Raw genomic sequence first — 27,417 nt, 5'->3', positions numbered from 1 at the left:
TGGTAAAAACTGCAAAGTACTTGCATTATAAGCCAGATGTCTTTACAATGTCTAATAAGCTCATACACAACCCAAAAGGGCCAGAGCACTGAATGTGTTGAATTGTAAAGACAATAGACAAATGTTTGTTCAGGATCGGTGTACAAAAAACAGATTTAACATTATGCTCTGAACTGAGGCCAAGACAAATGGAACACACACACACACACACACACACACACACACTTGCACAAAACCATCCTCTGCACACATTGTCTTTTTTGGTGCAGCAGCAGCGCCCTCTAGTGTAAATATGGTGGACTCACTACTCTAGGCTTACAATGCATATGTGCTGTATCTTAAATTCCATACCACCTGCATAACATACGAATACTTTTGACAGTATGCACTATATATTCATTTTCATAATATAGTGGGGGGGATTTTTCAGTTAGTATACAAGAAATCAATTAACTTCACTGTTTGTACCAGCAGGAAAAGATGGGCCCGTTTTACAGCAGACATTTTGACTTATCATAGCAGGAAAAGCACAGGTGGAGCTACTGACATTAACAATGTCTCTGTTCCATTTAGTGTCCGAGGAAGCCTCTCCAGTGAGCCAGCATGCACAATATCAAACCCTGGAACCAGCTCACCTAAATGGAATACAGCCATCATCAATGTCACCTGTGCTTGTCCCGCTTTGACCTGAAAAAGTGTCTGTTGTGTTTGCTTTCTGAGGTTCCTGGAGCTGTTTCGCCACCATTCACAATTAGTTTTAATGCTTTCCAGCTGTGAACAGCTCCTCCATTTCCTTTGTGCACTGCATTGTGGGACAACAGGGTTTTTAAGTATGCATACAGACTGTTTTGAATATGCTTAATTTTGTCAGCTGTTTGGTGAGAACACACTGCAGGCTCAAAACACAGCTTTGGATTATCTAGACGTTTCTGCATAGTATAGTCTCCTATCTTCAGTGTGTGGGATTTCGTATCTGCTCTGCAAATTTCACAATGTGGAGGCCCAAGGAAGCACATTTGCTGGTCTTCCAAACATGATGTGGTAATTGTTAATAATAATTTACAGCTTTCAGCCGCAAACGTCTGTTACTTCAACTGAGCTGGCTTTATACTGTAGCACTAAGCAAGGGCGTAATTTCCACTGGGGTTGAGGGGACATGCCCCCCTCACTTTACAAAATCCTATTTTTGTCCCCCTCACTTTTACTGTATCAATTTGATTCTCTTACATCTCCCTGACTGTTGTTCCCTTAATGTCCTGCCACCACAGTTCAGAGAGAAGATCTCAATGGATTAAAAATGTTGAATACACTCTTATGAGTTTCCTTCAGTTATTACTGTGTCCTCAAAGCAATGAGCTTAGGGAGCAGCAACTAGTGGTGTGTAGAGTGCTTTACCTAATTTGTTTTGCCCTGTGTGTCACCTCTCAGGGGTACAGCCGGTGTACAAATGAGACAGTGGCACCACCTTTGTTCTCATGTAGGTCTACATTAATTTAACGAATTATTTAAATGATAACTTATATTGTAGGTAACCTTCTGCTTGGGCTGTCATTCAGCAGTCACATTTCCTGTCAAATAGACCAGCTCTGGAGGGCAGAATGTCAGCTGGATGCGCTGAATATGTACGCATGCGCAACATAGGCTTTTACGTTGCGCGCACGCGCAGTTCGCCCCAGCGGCCATTCATTATAAAGCCGCAAGTTCCTCTGTCTCTTTCCACCTTCAGCCATTTTGACAATGTTAGGAGCTGTGGGACGCTGCTGCACCGGGGCTCTGCAGGCTCTCAAGCCTGGGGTCCAGCCCCTTAAGGCTCTCGTTGGATCCCCGGCCGTCCTTTCACGTAAGCCCTGCATGTTTGGAGCTTTTGAGCGAAATCGTGTGAAGAAAATAACTCATTGACGCGCCTGTCAGAGAAGGGCAGGGGCAATGCTAACGTTAGCTATTGCTAGCAACACGCTGTGTTGCAGGCCTTGACGTTAAAAAGTCAAATTTGAAATCTGTTGGAGCTATTCCAAATATTTAAAAGGGCACATACATGCGTATATGCTCTTAGTGACAGATGTCATGCATCAGAAAAGGACCGGGTTGTGTTTTTCTTGTGCTAGCAGTAATGACCTCTGTGTAATGACATGAGGCGGAGTGAGACTGTGCAGAGGCTGCTAACGCGAAGCTAGCATTACAAGTTTTAGCAAGGTCTGGCTCGTAGATTAGCAAGGTTAGAAAGTCATCTGCAACGTCCGCGCACTAAATTCACCTAGCAACAGGAAAACTATGAAGAGTTTGAAACTATAAACCTTGATAACCATAATCTTGCTGCCATTGAATGTCCTGCGTCTGTCGTTAACAGTGGCAGCATTAGCACCATTAGCTCGGAGTACAGTTCATTCATCTGTCGAGCCTTTCCACGTAATCGTTATGCAGTCGGGGGAAAAGCTTATTAGACTGTATTCATAGAAATCGACTTGCATAACATACAAGTACGCTCGTTTTTTGTTTTTTTTAGAGGGCGTCACCCGGTGTATTTTTAAAGCGGATTCGTAGTTTGGCCGACAACAATCCCTTGACATTGAGACGGAGGGGCCAGACACGCAGTTGTCTGACCGCTCTGTCCGGTGCGTTGCAGCCGGAAGGGTGCTATATCGGAGACAAATGGAATACCACCGGCACAACAAGGTCATGACTGTCATGTGTGACACTGAGCTAATTGCACTCACTGTCGCCTTTACTGAACAGGCAGAGACTATGTCGCACCTGCCGCTGCTGCCGCCACCGCCAACGGGCGCATTGTGGCTGTCATCGGTGCCGTCGTCGACGTCCAGTTCGATGAGGGCCTTCCTCCCATCCTGAACGCCCTGGAGGTCGCCGGCCGCGAGTCCAGGCTAGTCCTGGAGGTGGCACAGCATCTCGGTGAGCAACGTGGATTATAACCTTCAGTCTTGTACCCATGTGAGCAAATGGAAAACATTTATGTAGTATTCAATAAATGAAAATCACGTTTATTATGTGTGCAGGGGAGAACACAGTGCGCACCATTGCTATGGATGGTACTGAAGGTCTGGTCCGTGGACAGAAAGTTCTGGACACTGGTGCCCCCATCAGAATCCCAGTGGGTCCCGAGACCCTGGGCAGGATCATGAATGTCATCGGCGAGCCCATCGACGAGAGGGGTCCCATCTCCACCAAGCAGTGAGTTTGCATTGAAAATAAAAACACAATTATTACATTTTATGAAAGGACTTTCAAATTAAACAAAATGTCTTACAGAATTGAGCTTTTAAGAGGTCTATTGGCCTGCAGAAGAGTCCTGCTCTTTGACAAATAACTGGAAATTATGATTCCCTCCCAGGACCGCACCCATCCATGCTGAGGCCCCTGAATTCACTGACATGAGTGTGGAGCAGGAGATTCTGGTGACTGGCATTAAGGTGGTGGACCTGCTGGCCCCCTACGCCAAGGGAGGAAAGATCGGTATGTGTTAACACATCAACGTTTGCTCATGATTGATGATGATGTGTGTGCACGCACACTTATCTTTGAAGCCACTTGGTAATATCACAAAACTAAATCTGTTTCTCATGGTCACAGGTCTGTTCGGTGGTGCTGGTGTAGGCAAGACTGTATTGATCATGGAGCTGATCAACAATGTGGCCAAGGCCCATGGTGGTTACTCTGTGTTTGCTGGTGTGGGAGAGCGTACCCGTGAGGGAAATGACTTGTACCATGAAATGATTGAGTCCGGTGTCATCAACCTGAAGGACACCACTTCCAAGGTGAAATTCAAACTTGAAATTGGGGCATATTGGCGACTGTGGCATGATGGCAAACATTATCCACTTACCTCATCTCTTGTCCCTGCTAGGTGGCACTGGTGTACGGACAGATGAACGAGCCCCCAGGCGCCCGCGCCAGAGTGGCTCTGACTGGACTGACCGTGGCAGAGTACTTCCGTGACCAGGAGGGTCAGGATGTGCTGCTCTTCATCGACAACATCTTCCGCTTCACACAGGCTGGCTCTGAGGTCTGTGGAACTCCCATTATGTCTCAATAGCAAAGTCACAGGATACATTTGTAATAGCGGTTCTAGTAAGGTTGTAACTTTGAGTACTGTGTACAGCCACTTTAAATGTGGCTGACGATGTCGAATGGCATGCTTGATACTTACTAAAGTCATCTCTTACTTCTCAGGTGTCCGCTCTGCTGGGTCGTATCCCCTCTGCTGTGGGTTACCAGCCCACTCTGGCCACAGACATGGGTACCATGCAGGAGAGAATCACCACCACCAAGAAGGGTTCAATCACATCTGTGCAGGTAAACGATCAAGGAGGATAACGGTATCATTGTGCCAATGCATCATTGTTAGATGGTTGATAAAGTTTAAAGATTAAATTGGTACCTCCGAAAGTTGAGTCTCAGTTCTTTCCATCAGGCCATCTATGTGCCCGCTGACGATCTGACTGACCCTGCCCCCGCCACCACTTTCGCTCACTTGGATGCCACCACCGTGTTGTCCCGCGCCATCGCTGAGCTGGGTATCTACCCCGCTGTCGACCCCCTGGACTCCACCTCCCGTATCATGGACCCCAACATCGTCGGAGCCGAGCACTACGATATCGCCCGTGGTGTGCAGAAAATCCTTCAGGTTTGGGACTCGATGAAACCTGTATTTTTGATTTGACACACAAAACAAAGCACTCACCAGGCTGACCAGTTTACTTTCCTCCTGTAGGACTACAAATCCCTGCAGGACATCATTGCCATTCTGGGTATGGATGAGTTGTCAGAGGAGGACAAACTGACTGTGGCCCGCGCCCGCAAGATCCAGCGTTTCCTGTCCCAGCCCTTCCAGGTGGCCGAGGTCTTCACTGGCCATATGGGCAAGCTGGTGCCCCTCAAGGAAACTATCAAGGGCTTCCAGGACATCCTTGGTGGTAAGTGTCACTTGTTGAAGTACTTATATTTAAAAAAATAAATAATAAAGATTGTGCTTGTGCCCCTCAACTTTTCGGCTAGTTGTACTAAAATTGCCTTTTGTACCCGTTTCCCTGTAGGCCAGTATGACTCTCTGCCCGAGCAGGCCTTCTACATGGTCGGCCCCATCGAGGAAGTGGTTGAGAAGGCAGCGAAGCTGGCTGAGGAGCACTCATAAACTTGTTGTGGGGAGAAGAGGAAAAACAGAAAGAAGGGGTCCTGTGGTTAGGAGCACTTGGTTTGTAAAACATGTCAAAATTCAAATGTACCTGTCTCGTCATCTTGAAAGAAAGTTCTATTTAATGTTTCCAATGAAAGATGGAATAAAACACTGTCTTTACATAAAACAGCTCGTCAACTGTATATTTCCTATAGGCTTGAATAGTTATAGTTGAGAATCTTGTTCCTAATGGGGAATTTCATGAAATGGCTGTCCTCATCCACTCTGACCACAAGATGGCAGTCTTGAGCCACGTTAAGCTATGTGAACTATGTTGTCACGTACTGAAATAAAACCCGTGGACAAACAACTGGATGAGTATTTGTTTCAACTTTAGGGTAACGAACTTTTGAGCCCATTTGTACATAAACATTAATTTACCGCCAAGGGCCAAATAACAAGCAGCAGTAATGACATGTAATACGAGGAGTAAATCCATGAAGCTTGATGGTTCACACTAGAGAAACCCAGTGATGGACTATCACAGCTGGTATTCTACATTTCCAAACTCTCAATATCCATATTTGCTGAATAGCAGTGTGAATTAGAATAAATTCATTACCAAGTTGAGGGGTTCCCAATCCAGGGGTCATTGAATCAATCTGGGGGGTATGAAGATGACAAAAGGGACAAGAAGAATAGGACTTGTTTTACTGCACAGTTCAAAGTACATTTTTCTTAACTGTAAGGCCTTTTTCATACCACAGAATGCAAATTAATGCAGGTTTTATGCCCATACCAAGCAAAAGAACCATGATTGGGAACCAGCAGGGATAATAAGACCTATAATTATACATATTACGTTTGACTGTACTGCCCAGCAGCATTTAACAATAATACCTATTAATATAATTGAATTAGCGAGACCAGGACCCAGTTTAGCGGCATACGATGGATTAACCAATTAAAAACTGATTCATTCATTCATCTCTGCTGACTAAAGTGCTTGTCAGGTGGGAAAAATGTTTTGTCCTGCGGAGAGAGAGCAGACCTTATCATCAACCTTGACCTAGTTTATATGCGTCATTCACAACCAGGCATGAGAAAGGAGGTTTTGAGAAGAATCAATTGTTTTTAACTCAAAGAAAAAAAAAAAAGAAAAATTCCTGTAAGGGAGAGACAACTCAAAGACTTTCGCTCTCCGTGTGCATGAATAAAAACAGTACTCAGACATATACAACCCATGAAGAGAAGACACTCTGCTGCTGTTGTAAAAATCAATCTGCATATAATTCTTATTGCATAGTTTTACAGATGTTAGATGCACAGGGGGAATCACTATCATAGCAATCATTCAAATTATATTCCACGGTGGATTTCCACAAAGACAACCACAGAAACCAGCATAGTCCTGCGCAAAATGTACTTTGTAACAAAGTCTGACCTTTCACACATGCCGATCATCAAGGCCAATTACTCAAACCCCTATTTGCTTGTAGATACGGTGGCCTTGTAAATGCTCACAGACAGTCAAAGTACACCTTTAAACTTGTAAAGCTGTCCAACCAAAAATAGGATACACAGAACTGCATGGGAATAAGGGAAGATTACACTGGTAAAGCCTGTATTATTTGAATTGTATAAAATGTGCACACATGGGTACAGAAGGGAAAAAAAGCACAATTTATTGCTTCGGCTTGGCAATAGGAATGGACTCCTTCATCATGATGTAGTCTACGACCCAGCGTGGCATGTACGACAGTGGCAGCCAGAAGAGCTTGGCGTCCCAGCCTGGCGAGTAGCGGGTGCGTGGCCGGACGGCAGACACAGCGTGCTCCATACAGCTGACCACCTTCATCAGATCTCCATCGCTGATCTTGGCCACTTTGTCTTTTAGGAGCACTAACGCTAGGAGGTGGAATAAATAAATAAATAAATAAATAAATAGATGGATTCAAAACAAACACATAGATGAAGAAAAAAAAAAGAAAGAAGATGATTCGAGATTACCCTTTTGGAAATATTCAGGTCCATAGTCATCTTTGACGTCCTGGGGCAGTCTCTCCCAGAGCGTCTTGACATTTCTGGTCAGGATCCCAGTGTCGGTCACGTTCGTTTTGAAAAAGCCCGGCTCAATGCACAGGACTTCGACACCGAAAGCCTGCATACTTAACCTAAGCAATACATTTCATCATATCAGTGCTTGTGTGCAAACCAAGAAACCTTTGTGTTGATATACTGACAAATAACCAATTGTGCATGTTAATGTTTCACCTGAGGCTGTCATTAAAACCCTCCACACCATACTTAGAGACAGGGTACGGGCCTCCAACGCCAGTGACCCTCCCAAACACACTGGCGACATTGACCACCCTTCCCCTGGCCTTCTTAATTAGGGGCAGGACACTCAGGGTCACTGCGATCACCCCGAGCAGGTTCACGTCCAGCATGCTCTTGTAGTCGTCAATGGTCATCCAATCACACTGGCCGGAGGGAATGGACACGCCTGCATTGTTCACTACAGCCCACAAGCCTAGGGAGGACACATAGGACATCCAGTCAATAAAAAAAACACAGTGCTCCAACCTTAAATGAAAACAAGGCTTACGAGTCTACAGCCATTCTAGTGTTAATGGGGAGCTCAGTAGGAGGGAGGTGGGACTTTTAGCTGCAGAGAAAGACGTCCTCAGTTTTGCAGCTTAAGTTAACAGATCACCAAACGTATTCTCATCACTTGTTGAGACGCTTCACTTGGTCAAAATGGTTCAAAACCAGTCAAAAACATGGCGGCGCCAGAGGAAAAGTCAGGGGGATCCCCAAAATCAGCAGGATTCGCCCACTGCGGGAATAAGAAAGTTTGCACAAAATCTCATGGCGACCAAATCCAATAATTGTTGAGATATTTCAGTCTGGACCCAACAAAAAGAGAGAGTTAACACTCCACACTCACCACGCTCCCCCACTTTGTCCTTGATCATCGCTGCAACTTTGGCAACACTTTCCTGAGACCGAACATCCAGGTGTGTTGTGATCAGGTTGCTGGAGCAGGACTTCTTCAGATCCTCCTCTCCTTTCTCGGTCAAACACGAGGCGATCACCCTGAACCCCTGCTTGTCCAGGTGGCGGGCCAGGAGGCTGCCGAAGCCACTGTCGCAGCCTGTGATGTACACATACTTGCTGCCCTTGTCGGGGACCCTGGGTAGCTCCCTGACCCAGCGATACAGGTAGTAGAAAACCACCAGCCCCAGAAGGTATAGGTACATCACTGCAAGAACAGGTACTTGTACTTAGTATTGCCACGTCATGCTACTCCATACTGTACTATACTGCATATAATATATAATACTGTACTTCTTACTCCTTTTTACCCCTCACTGTTAAAGTTATTCTGCTGATTAAATTGTCCATTCAAAACATGTGATCGGTTTATAAAAAGCGATCAAATGTTACTGATTAAACTAATCAACATTATAGAAAATGGTATAAAAAAAAAAAAGAGCTCCACTTCATCCAAATACAACCGTAAAACGCCACTTATACATTCATGAATTACAAATTAACAATAAGCATAAACTGACTCCTTTATACGCTCACTTGGCTCGTGCCACTTTAAAAGTAGGCTAACTAAATAAAGTTACATATCTGTGAAAAACTATACTGGAGGAAGCCATCTGTCGAACGACTTCCTTTGTACGGTGACCTTTAATATGATTAATGAGATGTCTGTTCTTTTAAAATGCACGACGCAGTAAACTAATTCACTTGCCCTGCTTGCGCAATGTTGATACTGACGGTACAGGGTACAGTTCACTAACCCGAGGTTCCTTCATCTCAGCAGATTAAAAGACCCATGCTAAGGGTTTAGGGGAAGTTACGCCCTTGCATTGTATATTTATTTAAATAAGAACGTAATAATTTACTTCGATGAAAACGCCAAACCAATTGACTGTTCCTCTGCGTCACACATATCGGCTCCTAGCTAAACTACGTATTTATGAATAGCCCGTTAACAATACGGAAGCCCTTACTATTATAAACATCCCGTCAAGTTTAGCCCTCATCTAGCTACAAGTTATCTCAGCTAATTGTGTTAACAAGGCGGGAGTTAATAATACCACAACATACCTGCTGTGCGAAGGTCTTCCTAGACTGTCACCAGCGGCGGGCAGACAGTCGTTTATCTGGCCGTGTTGAAAAATACAAACCACCCCCACTCCCGTCCACCGATAACAGGAGCCGCGGCGCCGTGTGTGTATGAGCACCAGGCACTGGCCAAGGACAAGGCAACGGGCGCCAACTATCGGCCAGAAACGTAATAGCTTCAGCCTCACTTAGAGCTCTGCATATCCAACTACTTTAAGTAATGTCAGAGATTAAATCTAGGAATTCTACACAATATATGATGACTATATGTGTCTAACGTTGGTCTTTCACGTGGTATTAATTTTATTTTATTTTTTTATACCAGTTACATCAGAAGGATGTGCACACAGGTCCGTCCCTCTCTGATACCTGTACCGACGACCACAAAGTGACACGCCTCAACTTAAAAAAGAAAAAATGGCCGCTCTTGTTCATGCACTCAGAATGAGCGATGGTAGAAAGTGGTTGAAAACATTGCTCAAATCAGAAGGATGTGCTCTTTGGGGGGGGGGAACAGTACAGCTCCTCGTGAAAATTATTTTCTTTACCTGCCTGACCGGGGCTTTCCCATCTCTCTCTCTGTCTCTGATGTCTGTGTTAACGTCAAAGCCAAAGGAAAATGCAGGGTGTCCTTTACAATACTTCAAAAAATTAAGAGGCGCACGACCACGCGCCGCGACGGCTTGCGGGAGGCTTCGGCATGGCGCGATGACGTCACTGTGGGCGCACGGACCCCTCGCCATGAATCCAGTTTATCACCGGGTTTCCATATTTAATTAACGCCTGGTGACGTTTACAGTACTTCTAACTCCGGGTGGCGTTTAGTTGCCGTTTGGAAATCATACAGAACTGCATTTACAATACGCGTGAATCACAGTTTGCCAGCTTATCTCATCTGTTTAATGTGAAAAGTGTTTTGCAAACTAATAGCAACTAGCCTTACAATATCTGCCTCACATTTAATGGAGGTATAAAGTACACAAAGTCAAAGTAATTCAATTCAAGTAATGTCCCAGTATCTAAAAAAAAAAAAGAGTAAGTACAGTATTAGTTCGCTACTGTTTGAGAGGAAGGGCTGCCTGCAAGACTTGAAACAATGTGGTGGCCCTGAAGTGCAAAAATGCACGAGCAAATCCAGGTACTTGAATGCACCTTTGCCTTTGAAACAGTTTTCTTCTGTAACGACTTTAGAGGCATAATGGCGGCAAAATGTAGGCCTCACTTGTTGCAACATGACACTTGCCACTTTCTTACTTCTCAAATTTGACACTTGGCAAAGTATGTCCCCAACTGGGAATGTAATGTTCCTTGATATGAGAATTCAAATCTGCTTTTATCCATTTCTAGCCTCCAGGGAGCAGAGGAACTCCCAAACTAGCTCGGCCAGCATCTTGACACACCTCATGAACTTGTTATGGTGACAACATGGTGTTCGCAAACAACTGACTACTTACATGTCCAGCAGATAAAGAGCGACATTTCGGTCCACCTGACGAATTTAAGTCCGGTATTCACTGACCTGCCAGCTTTTCTTTGGCCTCCCCCAACTCTTTAGCCTTTAGCTTGCTAGCTGTTTGACCTTCTCCAGAAGCTAGCCGCTAAACACGGGTCTGTTAGCATTACCGTCAAGTTGGCATTACCAGTTCCTTTGGCGCTTCGTGTCTTCAGAGTTAAGATTGGCCAGCCACGACTGACATATGTGTCGTATGTGAGGTTTAAATAAACCCCCGGACAGCAGGTGATGCTAAGTTAGCATGAGCAAATGGCAACAAGCTGCTTCCTATTACCTATCGTTACATCATTGACAGTGTCGATGTAATCAGAATTAATTGATACAGACTGTCCAGTTCCTACCTTTCGGTTGGCGATTATTTCCTGTTTTGTTGGAATATATTCCTAAAACATTGCAGTGACTTTTGTTGCCTGGTTGGGTGAAAATGCAGTTTTCTGTCTCTTCAACGTATTGCTGCTATAGTTTCTATGAGAGGAGACTGAAAACAACATACACTCAAGGCCTCAAGGTGGAAACGTCTCCACCATCATTTCGGCCTATGATATCAGACCCACCGAAATGTACTCTGTGTACCAGAAGGTCATAGTTAATGTGCCTTGTTTCTTGGTATGTGTGAAATAACTGCACAACACGTCAGAAATACAGTTTATTTCTTTTTATCAATCAAATTGTTCCCACAGTTAACCTCCATCTTTCAGTGCGCCAGTAGTCATCTGAAGCGTTTTACAATCCTACCACCAGGTGGCAGCAGTGTTGCGTGGTAATTCATTTCCTGTTGTACAGATGCTGCCTTCAAGCGCTCCTCGAAGAATTCTCTTTCCAACAAGGCTCCAGTTACATGTTCTTGCACAAGTAAACACTTCAGGCCTACATTTGATGTTTCAGTAGAAAGTAGATAATAGAAATACACACTATACCTGTTATTTGCACAGTGCTGCAAAACAAAATAAAGTAACATAACAGGCCTACATGCAATTTGCACTCAGTTGTTAATGCAGCTTGCCAACCTCTTCACGTCTCAGTAACTCAGGGAACACAGAAAATGATGGCCTTCAAAAGTTATATTTAACTCTATTTTGGTTTGTTTGTTTGTGTGAATTCGGTCAGCACAGCTCCCTTTAGTTTGACTTTACACAACATTAATGCATGATAACAATAAATGAGCTTCATATGTCACCTTTTAAAAACACACTTGCAATGGGCTGTTACAAACAAAGACATAGAAAAACACAAGGTAAAACAACATAAAATGGCATATAATTCTTCTAAGTTTTCTATTAACTTCATTCTGGACTTTTCAGATGATGACGGCTCTGCAGAAATAACCGTCACCAGGTCTTAAGTTGTCAATTATCATGTCCCCTTCCTCTGAAACTTTGCCTGGTGGACGTATGTTCTTTGTAGTTTCCTGGCAGCATTTGAAGGCAGCAGTGAGTGACCGGCAGCACAATGCCACCAGTGAGCCCTAACTTGTTTTCATGTGTGACTATGCGGGACCGACCAGTCATTTTTATGACAATATAAATCGCAAGGAGTATATTCTCATGTATAATTAAAGGTTCTGACTTATAGAAAAAAAAAAAAAAAAAAAATTAAGCATTTTCGAGTCTCAAATTATTAAAATGTAAAATCTAGGCCTGTTTACTTTAATGATAAACAAACCTTCAGCAGAAAAATTGTCATTCAGAGTGGGCTCACTTTTTACCAATTTGTACCTCCAACAAATAGGACGTACTCGACGTACCGATGCACAAACAAACTAGACACCTGCTGGCAATCTGTACCCTAATCTCAAGTTTTGTCAAACACAAGAATGAACTGAAATGTCTGTTAGGGTTTATAAGGTGCAAACAGCTGACATTTTAATGCATTACAGCCTTCACTTTGCCTATTCCATGTGCGGGGACACGTATTTGAAATTTTGAAAATGATAAGACATTCCCCCTAGCTGCCGCATTCGAGGTGAAAAAAAAGAAAGAAGATGACTGCAGTGTGTGCAACATGAAGCTGACCAGGAAGTCAAGCTGGAGGAGGGCAATAACCTCGAGTGCGGAATGTTTAAATGTCAACCTGCGGCACGTCGTCGACACACATTCTCCACTCACGCTCACACGTGTAGTAAAACGACGCTGTTGCAGCTTTAAAGCGCCCATGCAACTTTTGCGGAACACTGTGGGATATTGTTGAAGGCGCAAACAAAACGTAACAGTGGCAAAAGTAGGGAAGAGTCATGAAGTCAGTGGTGTCTGTTTTTACAGAAATACTAACCAAGTAAGGCCACAGCAGAAAAACCTTTAAACCACATTAAATAATGACTATACAGTTCTGGCCCTCATACTTGCTAGAATAATCAAAAACAGTACTTCAATCTAAAACCGCTGAAGCTCAATTGGGGTTTATGTCCAATAACAATGTCAGACCAGTTTTCGATCCTCGATAATTCACATCTGATTTCAGACAAGCTTTTTGACACGGCTGAGCCTGATTTTCATAGTGTCGCGCGGTAATCCCAATTGTAAGCGAATGTATCAAATCGAGTGATCTGCGAAGCCATTGTTGTTAGCCCACTGAAGCTGTCGCAACCTTTGTTTTTAAAGGACCGATTACGCCAGCTATCAAAGTCATGGAAGGATATTTCACTAAAGCCTCTGGTCTTCGCTTAAGTCCTATTAATCCCTGCACTAATCAGGACCTTATGACGTCTCGGAGAAATGGACCCTTTCCCCAGCCCAAACACTCCCTGAGTGTTGGAACAGTTTGGTTTCTGCTGCTTCCAGTTTGTTGGTATTATCCGCCTGGCTGACAGGCAAGCCAGCGTAATAATCCCGTGTACAGTTTTGGAGGAACTATAGCATTGGGGTCTGCGCCAAGTAAACAAACAATTGGACAAGATTTTCACGTTTGAAGCCTTAAATAAGCTTTTCTTTTGTCCGTAGAGGGACATTAGCACATGATTCACGAGCTAAATGATTTCACATCTCAAGGACATTGAATGTTTTTTCAGTCAGGTTCAGCTTGTAACGATGCAGAAGCGGCGCAGGTGCCTCCGCGGTTAAAAATGTTTGCCCGGCCCAGGTCACTGGCCTTTCCGGCAGCATAAACCAACAGGACACTTACCCTCAAACAAAAGACTCTGACCCTGAGTTCCAACCAAGCCAAATTCTGCTCAATAAGAGCACGCAAGCTTCTGCCAAGGCACACAGTGTGGACCCAAGTGACAAGCAGGACACAACAACTGGGAGTCAGGATACCGGACCTCGTCGTAGGAGCGCTGCCGTGACTTGCTGGTTTAAATTTGACTTGACTCCTTTTGTCAATCAAGGATAATAAAGACAGTTTCCCCTTCAAAAGGAAACGTGCGGGTAAGCCTCTCAATTTTATGCTTAATACGCTCATAATATCTCATGACTTAAATGTCAAAATCAAAAAGCTTTTTTTTTTTTTTTTTTTTTTTTTAATGTTATTTTATTTTTCCTCAAAAGTGGATGACTGCTCAACAAAATAAATGTCCTCTCAAGTGGGATTTAGATGCTGACATCACCGTCACACGCTAATTATTCTGGTTTTTTTAGACGTCTCCTTTTTTTGCTTTTTGCCAGATGAGTCAACATGTCGACCGGCTCAGTGAAATTGCAGAGCATTAAAAAACTGGGACAGGAAAACCACGGCTATGACTTTTCAGATGACGGTAATGCACTAGTACGTTTTAATTTCCTTGACAGTGAAGATGCTTTATTAAACTACAAAGCTCCACATATAATCAAATAATATGGAGATCTGTTAGTTGATTCTATTATAATTGAGTTTTGCTCAATGTTCTATTCTTGTGCTGCAGAACCAGCTGGCTCCTATATGTAAGTATAGCGGCCTTTGGAGTATTTTATGTGTGTCACCGTTTTAAGATCTATAAATGACAAGAAATACTCATATTTGTAGAAAAAGACTGTTTCTCTGAAAGAGAGGTCAGTGACCTTGTCCATGTGTACCTGTATGTATGTATATACTGTGTGTGTGTGTGTGTATGTGGGCAGGCCACTGCTATATATATATATATAAGAGAATATGGAACATTTTACAAAGTATACAAAACATATGCGCAACACCGCAACTTAAGTAAACACGTAAATCGGCCGAATCAGTCTCATGTCTTAATCCCGAGCGGCGGGAATTCAGGCTGCGTCTCAAGCATGCGTTCATGACTAAGTGTCACCCAGAGGCCTCACAGAGCGCTCTGCTTTCTTCCATGACAAGGACCATGGCGACGTCCAAGGACGAGGAGAAGTGAGTAAAAGATCACACTATAGAGGCCCCCCCCCCCCCGATTGCTTTGTCACATTCAACCTCACATAAAAACTGATACTTGGCCCTCTATTCCAAACAGAAGTCCGGGAAATGCGGAGCTGCCGGCGATAAGGGTTGGCTTCTTCCAGCTGGTAAAGTACCTTTCCAGGTTTCGCTCTTCGCGACGTAGCCCTCGCCCTCTTGAGAGAGGCGTCCACCTAATGCCAGTGTTGTGCGCTTCCATGCCCACCCCAGTTCCGCTTCGCCACGTGCAACGACATGCTGATGATGGCGACGGGGAGCGTGTGCGCGGTGCTGCACGGCTCGGCCCAGCCCCTCATGCTGCTGGTGTTCGGCCTGCTCACCGACACCTTCATCGAGTACGACATCGAGCTCAACGAGCTGAGGGACGACAGGAAGGAGTGCGCGAACGGCACCATCCAGTGGAAGAAGAACTACACCGCGGGCCTGACGACGACGACGACGCCGTCGAACTGGACCTCCGTGAGCAATTCAACATGGGAGATGCTCACGCCGCTGACTGCCAGGCCGTGCGGGTAAGTGGCTTGTGAGAGATGCGAGATGCGGTTCCATCTGCAAAGTGTCTATGTGGTCTTGTCGCCCTCATGCGTGTTTGTGCTTTCTTTCAGGCTTCTCGACATTGAACACGAAATGACCAAATTCGCCTTTTATTATGTCGGAATTGCAGCAGCCGTGTTCTTGCTGGGATACTTCCAGGTTGGTCCTAAAATGTCATCGTTTTTATACAAAGAGACTCTCCTAAAATTAGACACAATTTGATCCCATCAGTCATGAAATCTTGAAGGGAATTGTGCTACATCTGAAATCCTCCTGCTGCTGCTGCCTTGATATTCTGCCTACTACTACTTTTAATGTTGCTAATTGCATGGCATCTGATCTTCTGCAAATAGTCCTCTCTTCTCTTCTCACAGGATCTAAAAACTGCACTTATTGAGCCTTTCATAACAATCTCGCTAGCGAACACGTCCAACCTCCCATGTAAGAGTCAAATCAGTGAAAAGGCTTTTTTTTTTTTTTTTTAAAGGAGGTTGACACTTGTAAAATGTCTTAGTATATTAGATCGACTTGCTGCATCCAATGCCACAACATATTACTGGAAAGACTGGTAAGCTGGTTTGAATGTTATCTGCCGGATAGGGACTACTTTCTGTGGGTTAACACTGCCGTCCTGACTTCCTGCGTGTCAAGCAATTGACTTTAAAATAGTACTGGTTAAAGATTTGATAACAGACTTTCATAAAGTTGGGAGGCTTGCCGGGAGACAGAGTTAAATAACAACGGTCCAAATCAAAGAAGGTGAGGCGGAGATATCCTGACTTTTAGTTCCTAGCGTGTGTCAAACTCCAAAAGTGCTGGATCCTACATTTCCCATGATGCAATATTGGATAGTGTTTCCTCAGACCCGCTATGCCTGACAAATGCCCACATTTTTTTCAAATCCACATGGCCCCAGTTTGAAAGGCAGACTTGTAGCAAACCAAGCCCCCCCCCCCGGTGACATCACTATGACATCATCAGGGTCATTTTTACAGTGCTCTTTCGTGTCGAATAAGCTGAACTTCCTCACGAACTCCTTCAAAAAGGAGGGCAGGGGTCCTGACAGCGTCCTGCCGCCCTGCTCGCTTTTAACATCCAACAACGACCAAAATCGGAGTACAACCTCCCTTTCACAACCGACAGATCTCCCTGTGGGTGACGGCCGCCGCCAGGCAGATTCAGCTCATCAGGAGGATGTACTTCAGCAGGGTGATGAGGATGGAGATCGGCTGGTTCGACTGCACCTCCGTGGGGGAGCTCAACACTCGCATGTCAGAGTGAGTGGGACAGCGGCGGCTTGACTTCTGTCTCGTGGAGCCCGTGTGTGTGTGTGTGTGTGTTACAGTGGTTGTATCTGCCATTACAGCGACATCAACAAGATCAACGACGCCATCGCGGATCAGGTGGCCATCTTTTTGCAGCGCTTCACCACCTTCCTGTGTGGTTTCTGCATCGGCTTTGTGACAGGGTGGAAGTTAACGCTCGTCATCATCGCAGCAAGCCCGCTGATCGGCATTGGCGCCGGTCTCATGGCTCTGGTGAGGCGCGACGTCTCTTGAATTTGACTTCTCGTCACGTAGCATCGGCTCGACCTCACCCGATTCCTTTTCTCTTCCCCACTGTCCCCTAGTTTGTGGCTAAGCTAACAGGGCTGGAGCTGCAGGCCTACGCCAAAGCTGGAGCCGTGGCCGACGAGGTCCTCTCCTCCATCCGGACGGTGGCTGCTTTTGGCGGAGAGAAAAAAGAAGTGCAAAGGTAAAAAATCCGCCAGATGAAAGTTGAGGATTTACTTTTTTTTTTTATATAGCTGCAGCCGAGGTGAGCGCCTCTTCCTCCTTCACAGGTACGACAGGAACTTGATCTCAGCGCAGCGCTTCGGCATCAGGAAGGGTCTGATCGTGGGCTTTTTCACCGGATTCATGTGGCTGGTCATCTTTCTATGCTATGGTCTGGCCTTCTGGTATGGCTCCAGTCTGGTGGTGGACACTGAGGAGTACACGCCAGGGACACTGCTGCAGGTATCACATTCACCACACGGACAAGATTTATCTATGTGCATTTTTTTTCTTCTTCTTTCATTTGCAGCTTTAATATACTGACCTCTTTATTCCAGGTGTTCTTTGGTGTTTTGATAGCAGCCATGAATTTGGGTCAGGCCTCTCCATGTCTGGAGGCGTTTGCCTCAGGCCGCGGAGCTGCTACCATCATCTTTGAGACTATTGACAGAGTGAGAGTGCTTGATGCTATAATTTTTACGAGATTTTGATCCTTACAGGAAGGCATCGCCGCTCATTGACGGGTCTCGTTTTATTAAATGTGCCACCCTCAGGAGCCGGAGATTGACTGCTTGTCTGAGGCTGGATATAAGCTCGACAGGGTCAAAGGAGATATTGAGTTTCACAATGTCACCTTCTACTACCCCTCCAGGCCTGAGGTCAAGGTACTTGCGGCCTCCTGCATTCAATATCATACACAGCGAGGGTAATTACAGTTTCCCAAATGTTCGGTGTCACCTTTGCCATGGTGCCGTGTGATCTCTACTCAGATCCTCGACCAGCTCAGTGTTGCAGTGAAGTCCGGGGAGACCACGGCCTTTGTCGGCCCAAGCGGAGCCGGGAAGAGTACTGCCATTCAGCTCATCCAGCGCTTCTATGACCCTAAAGAGGGCATGGTAGGTTTGACAGCTGAGGCCCTCTGCCATTCTTCCACCAGTGGTCCCTTTCGTCAACTCCCGAGATTGAAGATTCCCTCGACACACTGTGGCTGCCGCCTCCTTCCTTTTAAGCTTTATTCCAGTCGTTTCAAAAATAACCACCCCCCGAGGGTAATAGAAGTACATGATAATCTGTTTCATTATTCAGCCGATGGGTCCTAACAGCCTCATTTTTCACTTTTACTGGAATTAGAGGCTTTGCACACCTTACTTTCTTATTCCTTTCAGCTTCTAGAGAAGGAAATGACCTCTTGCAGCACGATGAAGGTTATGCACAAGACTAACAACCTTACCATTTGAAACTAGCAAAAAAACAGAAAACACAGCGGAGCACTATAATAGCATCATCCATCAATTTGAGCAAAACCAGCTGCTCTCTGTGCCCCCCATCTCAGGTGACCCTGGACGGTCATGACATCAGAGGGCTGAACATCCAATGGCTGCGCTCGCTGATTGGCATTGTGGAGCAGGAGCCTGTGCTGTTCGCCACCACCATTGCCGAGAACATACGCTACGGCCGACCCGGCGTCTCCATGGAAGACATCATCGCTGCCACGAAGGAGGCCAACGCCTACAACTTCATCATGGACCTGCCAAAGGTGGGTCGGGCAAATAGAGTTTCAGAGCACAAAGCACAAATTCAAAGTAGCTTTAGCACCCAATAGGCCTAATAACTTTCCCTGTAATTTAAAAATTGGACAGAAATTCGACACCTTGGTGGGGGAGGGTGGAGGCCAGATGAGCGGCGGGCAGAAGCAGCGCATTGCCATTGCTCGGGCGCTGGTCAGGAATCCTCGCCTCCTGCTGCTGGACATGGCGACCTCTGCCCTCGACAACGAGAGTGAGGCTGTGGTTCAAGAAGCTTTGGATAAAGTAAGCCGGACCGGTCTATGCGCTGAATCAGCGTCGGCTGCCAAAGAGCGCAAAATGTTGACACAATGTGAAATCAAGACTTCTCTTGAAGGTTGTTTTGGACGGGACATCCCGATTCCCAAAACAAAAAACAAAAATTAATTATTGAGCTATCAAGAGTGTTTTGACTAGTCCCCAGGAGAACCGATGCTCCCGCCTAACTCTGATTCCGTCACAGGTACGCATGGGCCGCACCACCATCTCCATCGCTCACCGGCTGACCACCATAAAGAACGCCGACGTGATTGTCGGCTTCGAGCACGGCCGAGCTGTGGAGCGGGGCAAACACGACGAACTGCTGGAGAGGAAGGGGGTCTACTTCACTCTCGTCACCCTGCAGAGCCAAGGGGACAAGGCCCTGAACAAGAAGGGTCTGCAAAGTAGGTCCAGCTTCGGGGGAGGGGGGGGGCGACGTCCTCGCGGCCTCACATAGTAGAAACTGTGTAGACGTGTAGAAACTGTAAGTGATCGCCACCTTCACCATCTTTGTTGGATCTCTTGCATTAGACAAGGAAGAAGAGTCCGAGAGGGGAAGTCTATCCAGAGCAGGCAGCTACCGTGCCAGTTTGAGGTATTACACAAACACAATCACTCACCCCCCCCCCGCCCTAAAATATTCATTACGTGGTCCTGCATCTAAATAGGATGATTACAGTAGTCCTCTTGTGGCTGAAACTGAGTTGTGTCACGGCAGAAATGGGTACCTTCATTCCCTTAATTGCCCTCTTACGTTTACCTCGACATTTGGAGCGTGCAGCGCTTCAGAAAGCTTTGTTTTTTTTGGCGGATTTTGCAGAGCCTCGATCCGCCAGCGGTCCCGATCTCAGCTGTCCAATCTGATCCCAGAGCCTTGTGTTCCCATCGCTGGAGAGCTTGGCCCCAGAGCGTACTCCGTGTCGCAGGCAGACAAATCCAAGGTGTGCGCGTCAATCACATACCCCTTGTTTGAAGCGTCCCCGGAGACGTATTTGTTGTAACACAGTTAGCTTTTGCTGTATTTGAACATGTGGACACTCAGAGTGCCATCCCGGAGGAGGAGGAGGACGATGAGCTTGTGGAGCCCGCTCCAGTTGCCAGGATCCTGAAGTACAACATACCCGAGTGGCCCTACATGCTTTTTGGATCCTTCGGGGCTGCCATAAATGGAGGGGTCAACCCCGTCTACTCTCTACTGTTCAGTCAAATCTTGGCGGTGAGGTTCACGCTGTAGTCTAGATTCTCTGAAACACAAAAGCCTTAAAGCCACTGTGGTAATTATTTATTATCATCCATATGTCTGTCGTGTGTGTGTGTGTGTGTGTGTAGACATTCTCAGTAACAGATCCTGTGGCTCAGAGGAAGGAGATTGACAGTATCTGCCTGTTCTTTGTCATGGTCGGCGTGGTCTCTTTCTTCACCCAGACGCTGCAGGTAGAGTGATTGCTGTCGTGCCGCTTTGCCTTCACCCCCCCCGGCTTGTGTTCAAGGTTGGGGGAAAGTCACAAGAGACCTCCTTTATTTTGGTAAATTAAAATCTTTCTCTACATCCTGCCGAGGTCCTGTTCTATAATTGACCCGTGAGTTCTGACCCACTGGTGGAGCAGGGACGACAAAGACGCGATTTTCTCAGATTACGAACACATTACGTCGGAGATCACAGTGATGGTATTTTGGATTTCATAAGGATACTTCCTCTGTGTGTGTGTGTGTGTGTGTCCAGGGTTATGCCTTCTCCAAGTCTGGAGAGCTGCTGACCCGCAGGTTGCGGCAGCTCGGCTTTCACGCCATGCTGGGCCAGGAGATCGGCTGGTTTGACGATCACAGGAACAGCCCCGGAGCCCTGACCACACGTCTGGCGACTGACGCCTCCCAAGTTCAAGGAGTGGGTCACAGCCTCAGTATCAAAAAGACAATCACCCGTTTTTCAATACAGCAGGCCGCATCATTTCATTGGAGAAAATATGTAAAACGGTCTCAAATTAAAGGCTAAATTAATTACTTTTTTTTTTTTTTACAGATTTCTTAGACTTGAAATCAGTCTTTATTATTGTTTTAGTGGGTCACTTAGTACACCAACAGAGGTGTGTGTCTAATATTGTCTTGATGTTCGTATTGAAATCAACATAATAATTCATTTCTCATTTGCTGCTAACTTAACCACAACAAGTGGCGTTAAGCTGAGATAGCATTTGCTGCTTCTCTGCTACGCTAGCTTGACTGTTAGACTTGTTCAATTCTGCCGGGATGATCAATCCACGAGGACGACACCTCGAGCCAAATAACTCTTCAGCCCCGTCTTCCTCCTCAGGCCACCGGCTCGCAGATCGGCATGATCGTCAACTCCCTGACCAACATCGGCGTGGCCATCATCATGTCCTTCTGCTTCAGCTGGAAGCTCACGCTGCTCATCCTGGGCTTCCTGCCGTTCATCGCCCTCTCGGGCGGCTTCCAGGCCAAGATGCTGACCGGGTTCGCGAAGCAGGACAAGCAGGCCATGGAGGCCGCCGGACGGGTCAGATATTGTTCGTGTGCACCGCACAACTTTCGCCAAGATCCATTTCCACTTGTCTCTTGTGACTTATTTATCGGCCTCCAGTTTGAAAATACCACAGCGGCAGCATTCTGATATTGAGCGGCAAGTCAAAAGCATCACCTGACATCAAATGACTTATCTACTGACAGCAGATAAGAGACGGCTTAACAACAGCGTCTATTTTAGGCTCCAGGTTTCAGCTTTTTTTTTTTTTTACATCACCGAGGAAAAGCTCTGCAGCCCCGCAGCTGAACTCAGATCTCGGGTACAATTGCATTTTATTGGGTGCTCCTGTAATTTGGCAAGTTCGGAACGGAACGAGCGCTGTCAGGCTCAATTCCTACCGGGGCCCACCCATGCTTAAAATGCAGTCACGGTACTGAAAGACACAGCGGAGAAAACCTCAGGCCAATACAGCGAGAGCCAGAAAGTTCACAATCAAAGAAAAAGTATTCAAAAGTCAATTTACTGTGAGCTTCCCTTACGCTCTCTTAATTATCCCGATGCCGTAAACCCCACCCATCCAAATAAAGTGGATTAGATGAAAGTTTAACGGTCCCTATGGGGCAAGATTGGTTTGCTGCAGCAGCATAAAATAGGATATAGATAAGAACAGAACAAATGCTTTATCTAAACCCCCGATTCTCCTTCACACATTAAAAACACATAAGAATTAGGAACAGCTTCTATTCAACTATCTGCCTTTATATTTGACAGCGCCATTTAATCTGGTACCGGAGTTTCAAGCCGAGTCCTTTGCTTGCAGATTTCCGGCGAGGCGCTAAACAACATCCGCACCGTCGCAGGCCTGGGGAAAGAGAGGAACTTCGTGGACATGTACGAGGCCCAGCTGGGCGCTCCGTACCGAGCGGCCCTCAAGAAGGCAAACGTGTACGGAGCCTGCTACGGTTTCGCCCAGTGCATCGTCTTCTTGACCAACTCCGCCTCCTACAGGTTCGGGGGTTACTTGGTGCGACAGGAGGGGCTCCACTTCAGCTTGGTGTTCAGGTGAGAGGAGGGGGCTGTCGAGGAAAACCACAATTGAATAAATTAAAACATACAAACGCATAAAACGTTTAAGCAGTCGACGCTAACCTCAGAGAATCAAATACATCTCCTGTGAGTGAAATGTTGGGTTAGCATTAGCAGTGACGTGACACAGCTGTGATACAGCTGAAGGAGAGTGAGACAGTGAGACTGAGATCCAATTCCAAACAGTAATGCTGGATTATGCTTCCTGTCAATCTCTCGGTTGTGTGAAGACAATCTGAATCCTATGTGGGAATGGCGGACTCCGCCACTACCACTACCACTATACAGACACGTACTTATTGAACGTAAATACATTTAACAGCTGTTCTAAAACATGCAGACCACAAATAATATCAAAAACTGAGTTTGACTTCATAAATATTTTACAGAATTGTAACTTTAAAACGAGAAATACGTCTCACCAGGAGAAGGAGAAAGGACCCCACCCTGTGGTGAGCCAGTGGAGTTACAAAGGGCTTGATTGAAGTTACATTACGTTGATTTCTCTGGCAGGGTCATCTCGGCCATCGTCACCAGCGGCACAGCCCTTGGCAGAGCCTCCTCTTACACCCCAGACTACGCCAAGGCCAAGATTTCGGCGGCCCGCTTCTTCCAGCTGCTGGACCGCGTGCCTCAGATCAGCGTCTACAGCGGAGAGGGAGATAAATGGGTACGAACGAGGATACGCGTTATGCACCATGCTGCCACAAGACAATTGTTAGGATGTTTTAAATGCCTTTGTGGTTTTTTTTTTTTTTTGTTCCCCCTTCCTCCCTCTGTTGTGTTTTCAGGATAACTTCCAAGGGAACATCGACTTCATCGACTGCAAGTTCACCTACCCCACCAGGCCAGACATCCAGGTCCTGAATGGGCTGAACGTGTCGGTGAAGCCCGGCCAGACGCTGGCCTTCGTGGGCAGCAGCGGCTGCGGGAAGAGCACCAGCGTGCAGCTGCTGGAGAGGTTTTATGACCCTGACCACGGCAGAGTGGTGAGGAGGACGCCCGGCAAAAACACTGCATATGTACAATGAACGAAAAGTGAAGTATGAATACTTCTACAGCATGTACTGTGAAGTTGTACTCGAGTATTTCCGACAATGTCGTCATTTTGGATTTGGATTTCTGACATTAAGGTGGAACTTAAAAAAAACAAAACAGGCAACATTATATTGTCACAGCATTTGCTGACCTTTATCCAAATGTCAGATTATCTCATTCTGAAATGAATAAATGAATAATTTGTCAAAGTCAAAGACCAATTGCTGGACATTCAGTGCACTTTGGGACTGAAGTATTTCTGACTCTTATATGACATCAGTCGGGACATTTATGCTGACTTTAAAAAAAAAAAGAAAGAAAGAAGGGGCACTCCACTCAGGATGGAGGTTGGCGTTGGTGCCAGCAAGGGATTCCTGCCAAGATTCAAATGGCCTTAATTGAGTTGGAAGTGGTTTGCAAGCGCGTAGTCCTGATTCTCTGTCCGAGATTTAAAAAGGACAGTATCACCTCTGCAAAGCTAGGAGAAGGAATTACAGCAGAGATGGTATTATGATAGCTCATTAAGTGGATTGTATTTCCAGTCTTTGATTATTATACCGCTTTCTACTAATGGTAAAATCCATTGCTTCCTGCAGCTGATTGATGGCCACGACTCGACTCGAGTCAACGTGTCCTTCCTGCGCTCCAAAATCGGCATCGTGTCCCAGGAGCCCATCTTGTTCGACTGCAGCATCGCCGAGAACATCAAGTACGGCGACAACATGCGGGAAATCGGCATGAATGAGGTCATCTCCGCCGCCAAGAAGGCCCAGCTTCACGACTACGTCATGTCACTTCCCGAGGTACTGGGGGGCGTCCTGCGCGCAATGGTTTGAAAGGCTTGCAGGTTTACTTTGTTCACGTGTTCAGAAAACACGGTGGCAAGCAAACAGAGGCAGAGATCAGGAACAGAACAAGGACACAATGGACGAGCTGGCAAAAACCACTAGGAGGCACTAAAAAGGTCCAGCTTCGGTTGATTCATCAGTCTAGCTCTGGACTGCCTCGAACTTATCTCAGACAAAAAGTCTTAGGTCTGACATGTCCCTTATTATTTGGAGAGACTTGGCCAGTGAGGAGCTATGTTTAGCCTTAGGATGTTTTGTGCATACAGTCCCAGGTGATGGGGAAAGGCCAGAAAGTCTCAGGGCAAGTTATGAAAAGTTCCATTAAGAAAAGGGCCTCTGGGAAGTGAGGGAGGTCTGAAGCTGAGAGAGACAGAGAACACGTCCTCCCGATTTTCTAGCTTCAAAACAAACAATACGTGAATGTCCAAATGGGGATATGACTCACCGCAATATTCAGGACATTTAATATAGATGCTCTTGCCTCACTGCCTCAGAAATACGACACGAACGTCGGCGCCCAGGGTTCCCAGCTGTCCCGAGGTCAGAAGCAGCGCATCGCCATCGCCCGGGCGATCATGCGCGACCCCAAGATCCTGCTCCTGGACGAGGCCACCTCCGCCCTGGACACGGAGAGCGAGAAGGTACGCATCGCTGTGTTGAATCCACACACTTCATGTCCCAGTGCAGTGCAGCTGCTTGATGCTCTCCAGGCACGGAGAGCAAGAGGAGCAGGCAGTTAATTATTCTTATAATTAACGTCATTATCGTTCATCGTCTCTATTATTATCACCAGCAGCTCACAGTTCATGCCCACCCTCCAGTGGAGCATCTTTTGAGATGAATATGATCTGCGGGACTGTGCAGTAGCTTTTCCAGCTCCGAAGGCTGAACCATGCTGAGGAGCAAAGAGGCCTCTGCGGCGCGCTGATGCGCCGGAACATTCTAATGATAGTAATCAACGCGTGATTGTGAAATTGCTATAATTGTGCGGCTTGTGTGTCTGCTGTGCGGGAGAAGCGATGATGGCGCCCCCCCCCCCCCCCCGCGTGCTTCATGTGTGTGTGTGTTTGTTTTCATGCTTGTGACAGACGGTGCAAGAAGCCCTGGACAAAGCCAGAGAGGGCCGGACCTGCATCGTCATCGCCCATCGCCTGTCCACCATTCAGAACTCCGACATTATCGCCGTCATGTCCAGGGGCTACGTGGTCGAGAAGGGGACGCACGACCAGCTCATGGCCCTGAAGGGAGCCTACTACAAGCTGGTGACCACGGGGGCGCCAATCAGCTAACTGCACAGGGAAGCGGCCGCCCGTTAGCAAGGCAGCCGAGAGAAAGGACTGTAAGGAGCAGTGTTGTTGCCGTACGCCGAGAGAGGCCAGGACCGGAAGTGCGCTATACTTTAAAATCACAAGAAGAAAAAGGAAGACCCACCTGTTCACTCTGACTGTATTTATTTTTTGGGTAAGGATCCTGTCAATAATAGAGGGGTCTTGCGAGTCTCGAGCACGTTCACACGCCCGCCTGGTGGTAGGCAAGCGTGTCCCGAGGACATATATAACCCACACTTGACGCGGCAGTGTTCAGAGCTAAGCGCATTCCCACTATTCACCGCAGCATACTGCGCCAAACCAGTCCTTCGGTTGGTGGTAAATGTGCCTGTAAGCTGGTTTGATGACCAACAATAACCAACAGACGTGAAGAAGTTGAATTTCAGCCTGAATATATGATGATATTATTCATGTCCAAACAAGTACACGTGTACTCTTGCTGTAATATAGAAAACGTACTCTTCTTGCAAGTGTATTTCCCCAAATGTCAAACTATCCTTCTTAACATTTTAACAGATTGTGTTATGTGTCTTATGTACAGTAGACGGTGTGCTTCGAGATAATTCAAGTGAATTGCTTCATCATGTATTCCTCCTCCCAGCCATGTAATGCTGGATGGATGGGCCTATTTTTATTTTTTATGCTTTGCGTGGAAATGAAATAAAACCATGAATCAAGCATGTCACCTGGTTTGCTGCATTATGGAAAATGGTTGTTTTGTCATATATCGCCAGTGTACGGTGGCTGACTTTAGCAGCCTAAAATGAGTTAGCAGGAGATAGCTAGCTAGCTTAAAAGGCTGCTAAGCTAACTGCAACGTTTTAAGCTTTAAATGTATTTAATGAACTCTATTGGAGGTCGAAGAAAAATAATAATAATAAAGCTTTAGATTCCTTTTTTACATTCAATTATTCAGCTAATAAGTGTTTTGTTCAGTTTTTCTATTTAACCTTTACTGCATTTTGTCAGCTTTGGGGCTCCATAGAAATGCACCACTAAATGAGAGAAAATAGCTCCTTGCTTTCCACTGCATTACCGCATAACGATGAAATAGCTGACGGGAGAAAACAAGGGCAAGGAAAGTGGTCACCGTGATGGATTACATATCTCAGGCGAGTTTCTTTCTCAGCGCCGAGCAGAAATGAATACTGATCACACGCTGCCCGGAAGGTGCGGTCGGAAATCCACCTAAAAAAAAAAAAAAAACGAATGGCGTGCTTTGGAAAGCCCGTGTTAAGAATACGTGATCTGTATTTAATAGGCTGCAAATGTGCGGTAATCGTCCAGTACGGCCATTCAATTGTAAACCGGGAATTTCTCTTTTCCAGCTGCCAGTCAGCTGTTCAAATGACAAGGTGATGTGTCTGTAATAAGAGGAGTGCCGTCTGTG

The 27,417-nt window shown here is 46.1% G+C and overlaps 3 protein-coding genes across 6 annotated transcripts; 2 read left to right on the top strand and 1 right to left on the bottom strand.

The window, feature by feature from the left end:
- The first annotated feature begins 1,682 nt into the window (after positions 1-1,682).
- LOC139306945 (ATP synthase subunit beta, mitochondrial) lies at positions 1,683-5,498 on the top strand. Its single transcript, XM_070930912.1, has 10 exons — positions 1,683-1,840; positions 2,734-2,907; positions 3,012-3,186; positions 3,347-3,468; positions 3,586-3,770; positions 3,860-4,018; positions 4,186-4,308; positions 4,427-4,639; positions 4,727-4,928; positions 5,049-5,498. The coding sequence occupies exons 1-10, from the start codon at positions 1,738-1,740 to the stop codon at positions 5,144-5,146; spliced, it is 1,554 nt and encodes a 517-aa protein (XP_070787013.1). The 5' UTR covers positions 1,683-1,737; the 3' UTR covers positions 5,147-5,498.
- An 893-nt stretch (positions 5,499-6,391) lies between these two features.
- LOC139306946 (retinol dehydrogenase 7-like) lies at positions 6,392-9,392 on the bottom strand. Its single transcript, XM_070930913.1, has 5 exons — positions 9,254-9,392; positions 8,079-8,393; positions 7,403-7,661; positions 7,139-7,302; positions 6,392-7,036 (listed from the first exon to the last, which is right to left on the bottom strand). The coding sequence occupies exons 2-5, from the start codon at positions 8,389-8,391 to the stop codon at positions 6,813-6,815; spliced, it is 960 nt and encodes a 319-aa protein (XP_070787014.1). The 5' UTR covers positions 8,392-8,393; positions 9,254-9,392; the 3' UTR covers positions 6,392-6,812.
- Positions 9,393-14,393: 5,001 nt separating this feature from the next.
- LOC139306869 (bile salt export pump-like) lies at positions 14,394-25,988 on the top strand. 4 transcript variants are annotated; one of them, XM_070930833.1, is made up of 29 exons: positions 14,394-14,472; positions 14,620-14,638; positions 15,036-15,065; positions 15,169-15,217; positions 15,321-15,622; positions 15,716-15,803; positions 16,788-16,921; positions 17,011-17,182; positions 17,275-17,399; positions 17,488-17,662; positions 17,758-17,871; positions 17,974-18,084; positions 18,190-18,315; positions 18,753-18,956; positions 19,060-19,230; positions 19,448-19,640; positions 19,786-19,840; positions 20,066-20,121; positions 20,155-20,186; positions 20,288-20,461; positions 20,575-20,679; positions 20,969-21,130; positions 21,557-21,760; positions 22,548-22,789; positions 23,327-23,483; positions 23,605-23,802; positions 24,448-24,654; positions 25,194-25,340; positions 25,788-25,988. In XM_070930833.1, the coding sequence occupies exons 1-29, from the start codon at positions 14,394-14,396 to the stop codon at positions 25,986-25,988; spliced, it is 4,032 nt and encodes a 1,343-aa protein (XP_070786934.1). The 4 variants fall into 4 exon arrangements, with proteins under 4 accessions (XP_070786934.1, XP_070786933.1, XP_070786932.1 ...); XM_070930832.1 differs by having other exon boundaries at positions 15,166-15,217; positions 19,448-19,649; positions 19,777-19,840; positions 20,066-20,186; XM_070930831.1 differs by having other exon boundaries at positions 15,166-15,217; positions 19,448-19,658; positions 19,777-19,840; positions 20,066-20,186.
- Positions 25,989-27,417: the final 1,429 nt, after the last annotated feature.

Source organism: Enoplosus armatus, chromosome 24 (genome assembly GCF_043641665.1).
Source record: "Enoplosus armatus isolate fEnoArm2 chromosome 24, fEnoArm2.hap1, whole genome shotgun sequence".
NCBI classification, from domain to species: domain Eukaryota; kingdom Metazoa; phylum Chordata; class Actinopteri; order Centrarchiformes; family Enoplosidae; genus Enoplosus; species Enoplosus armatus.
Note: the sequence above shows the minus strand (reverse complement) of the source record. Positions and strands in the feature narration are given on the sequence as shown.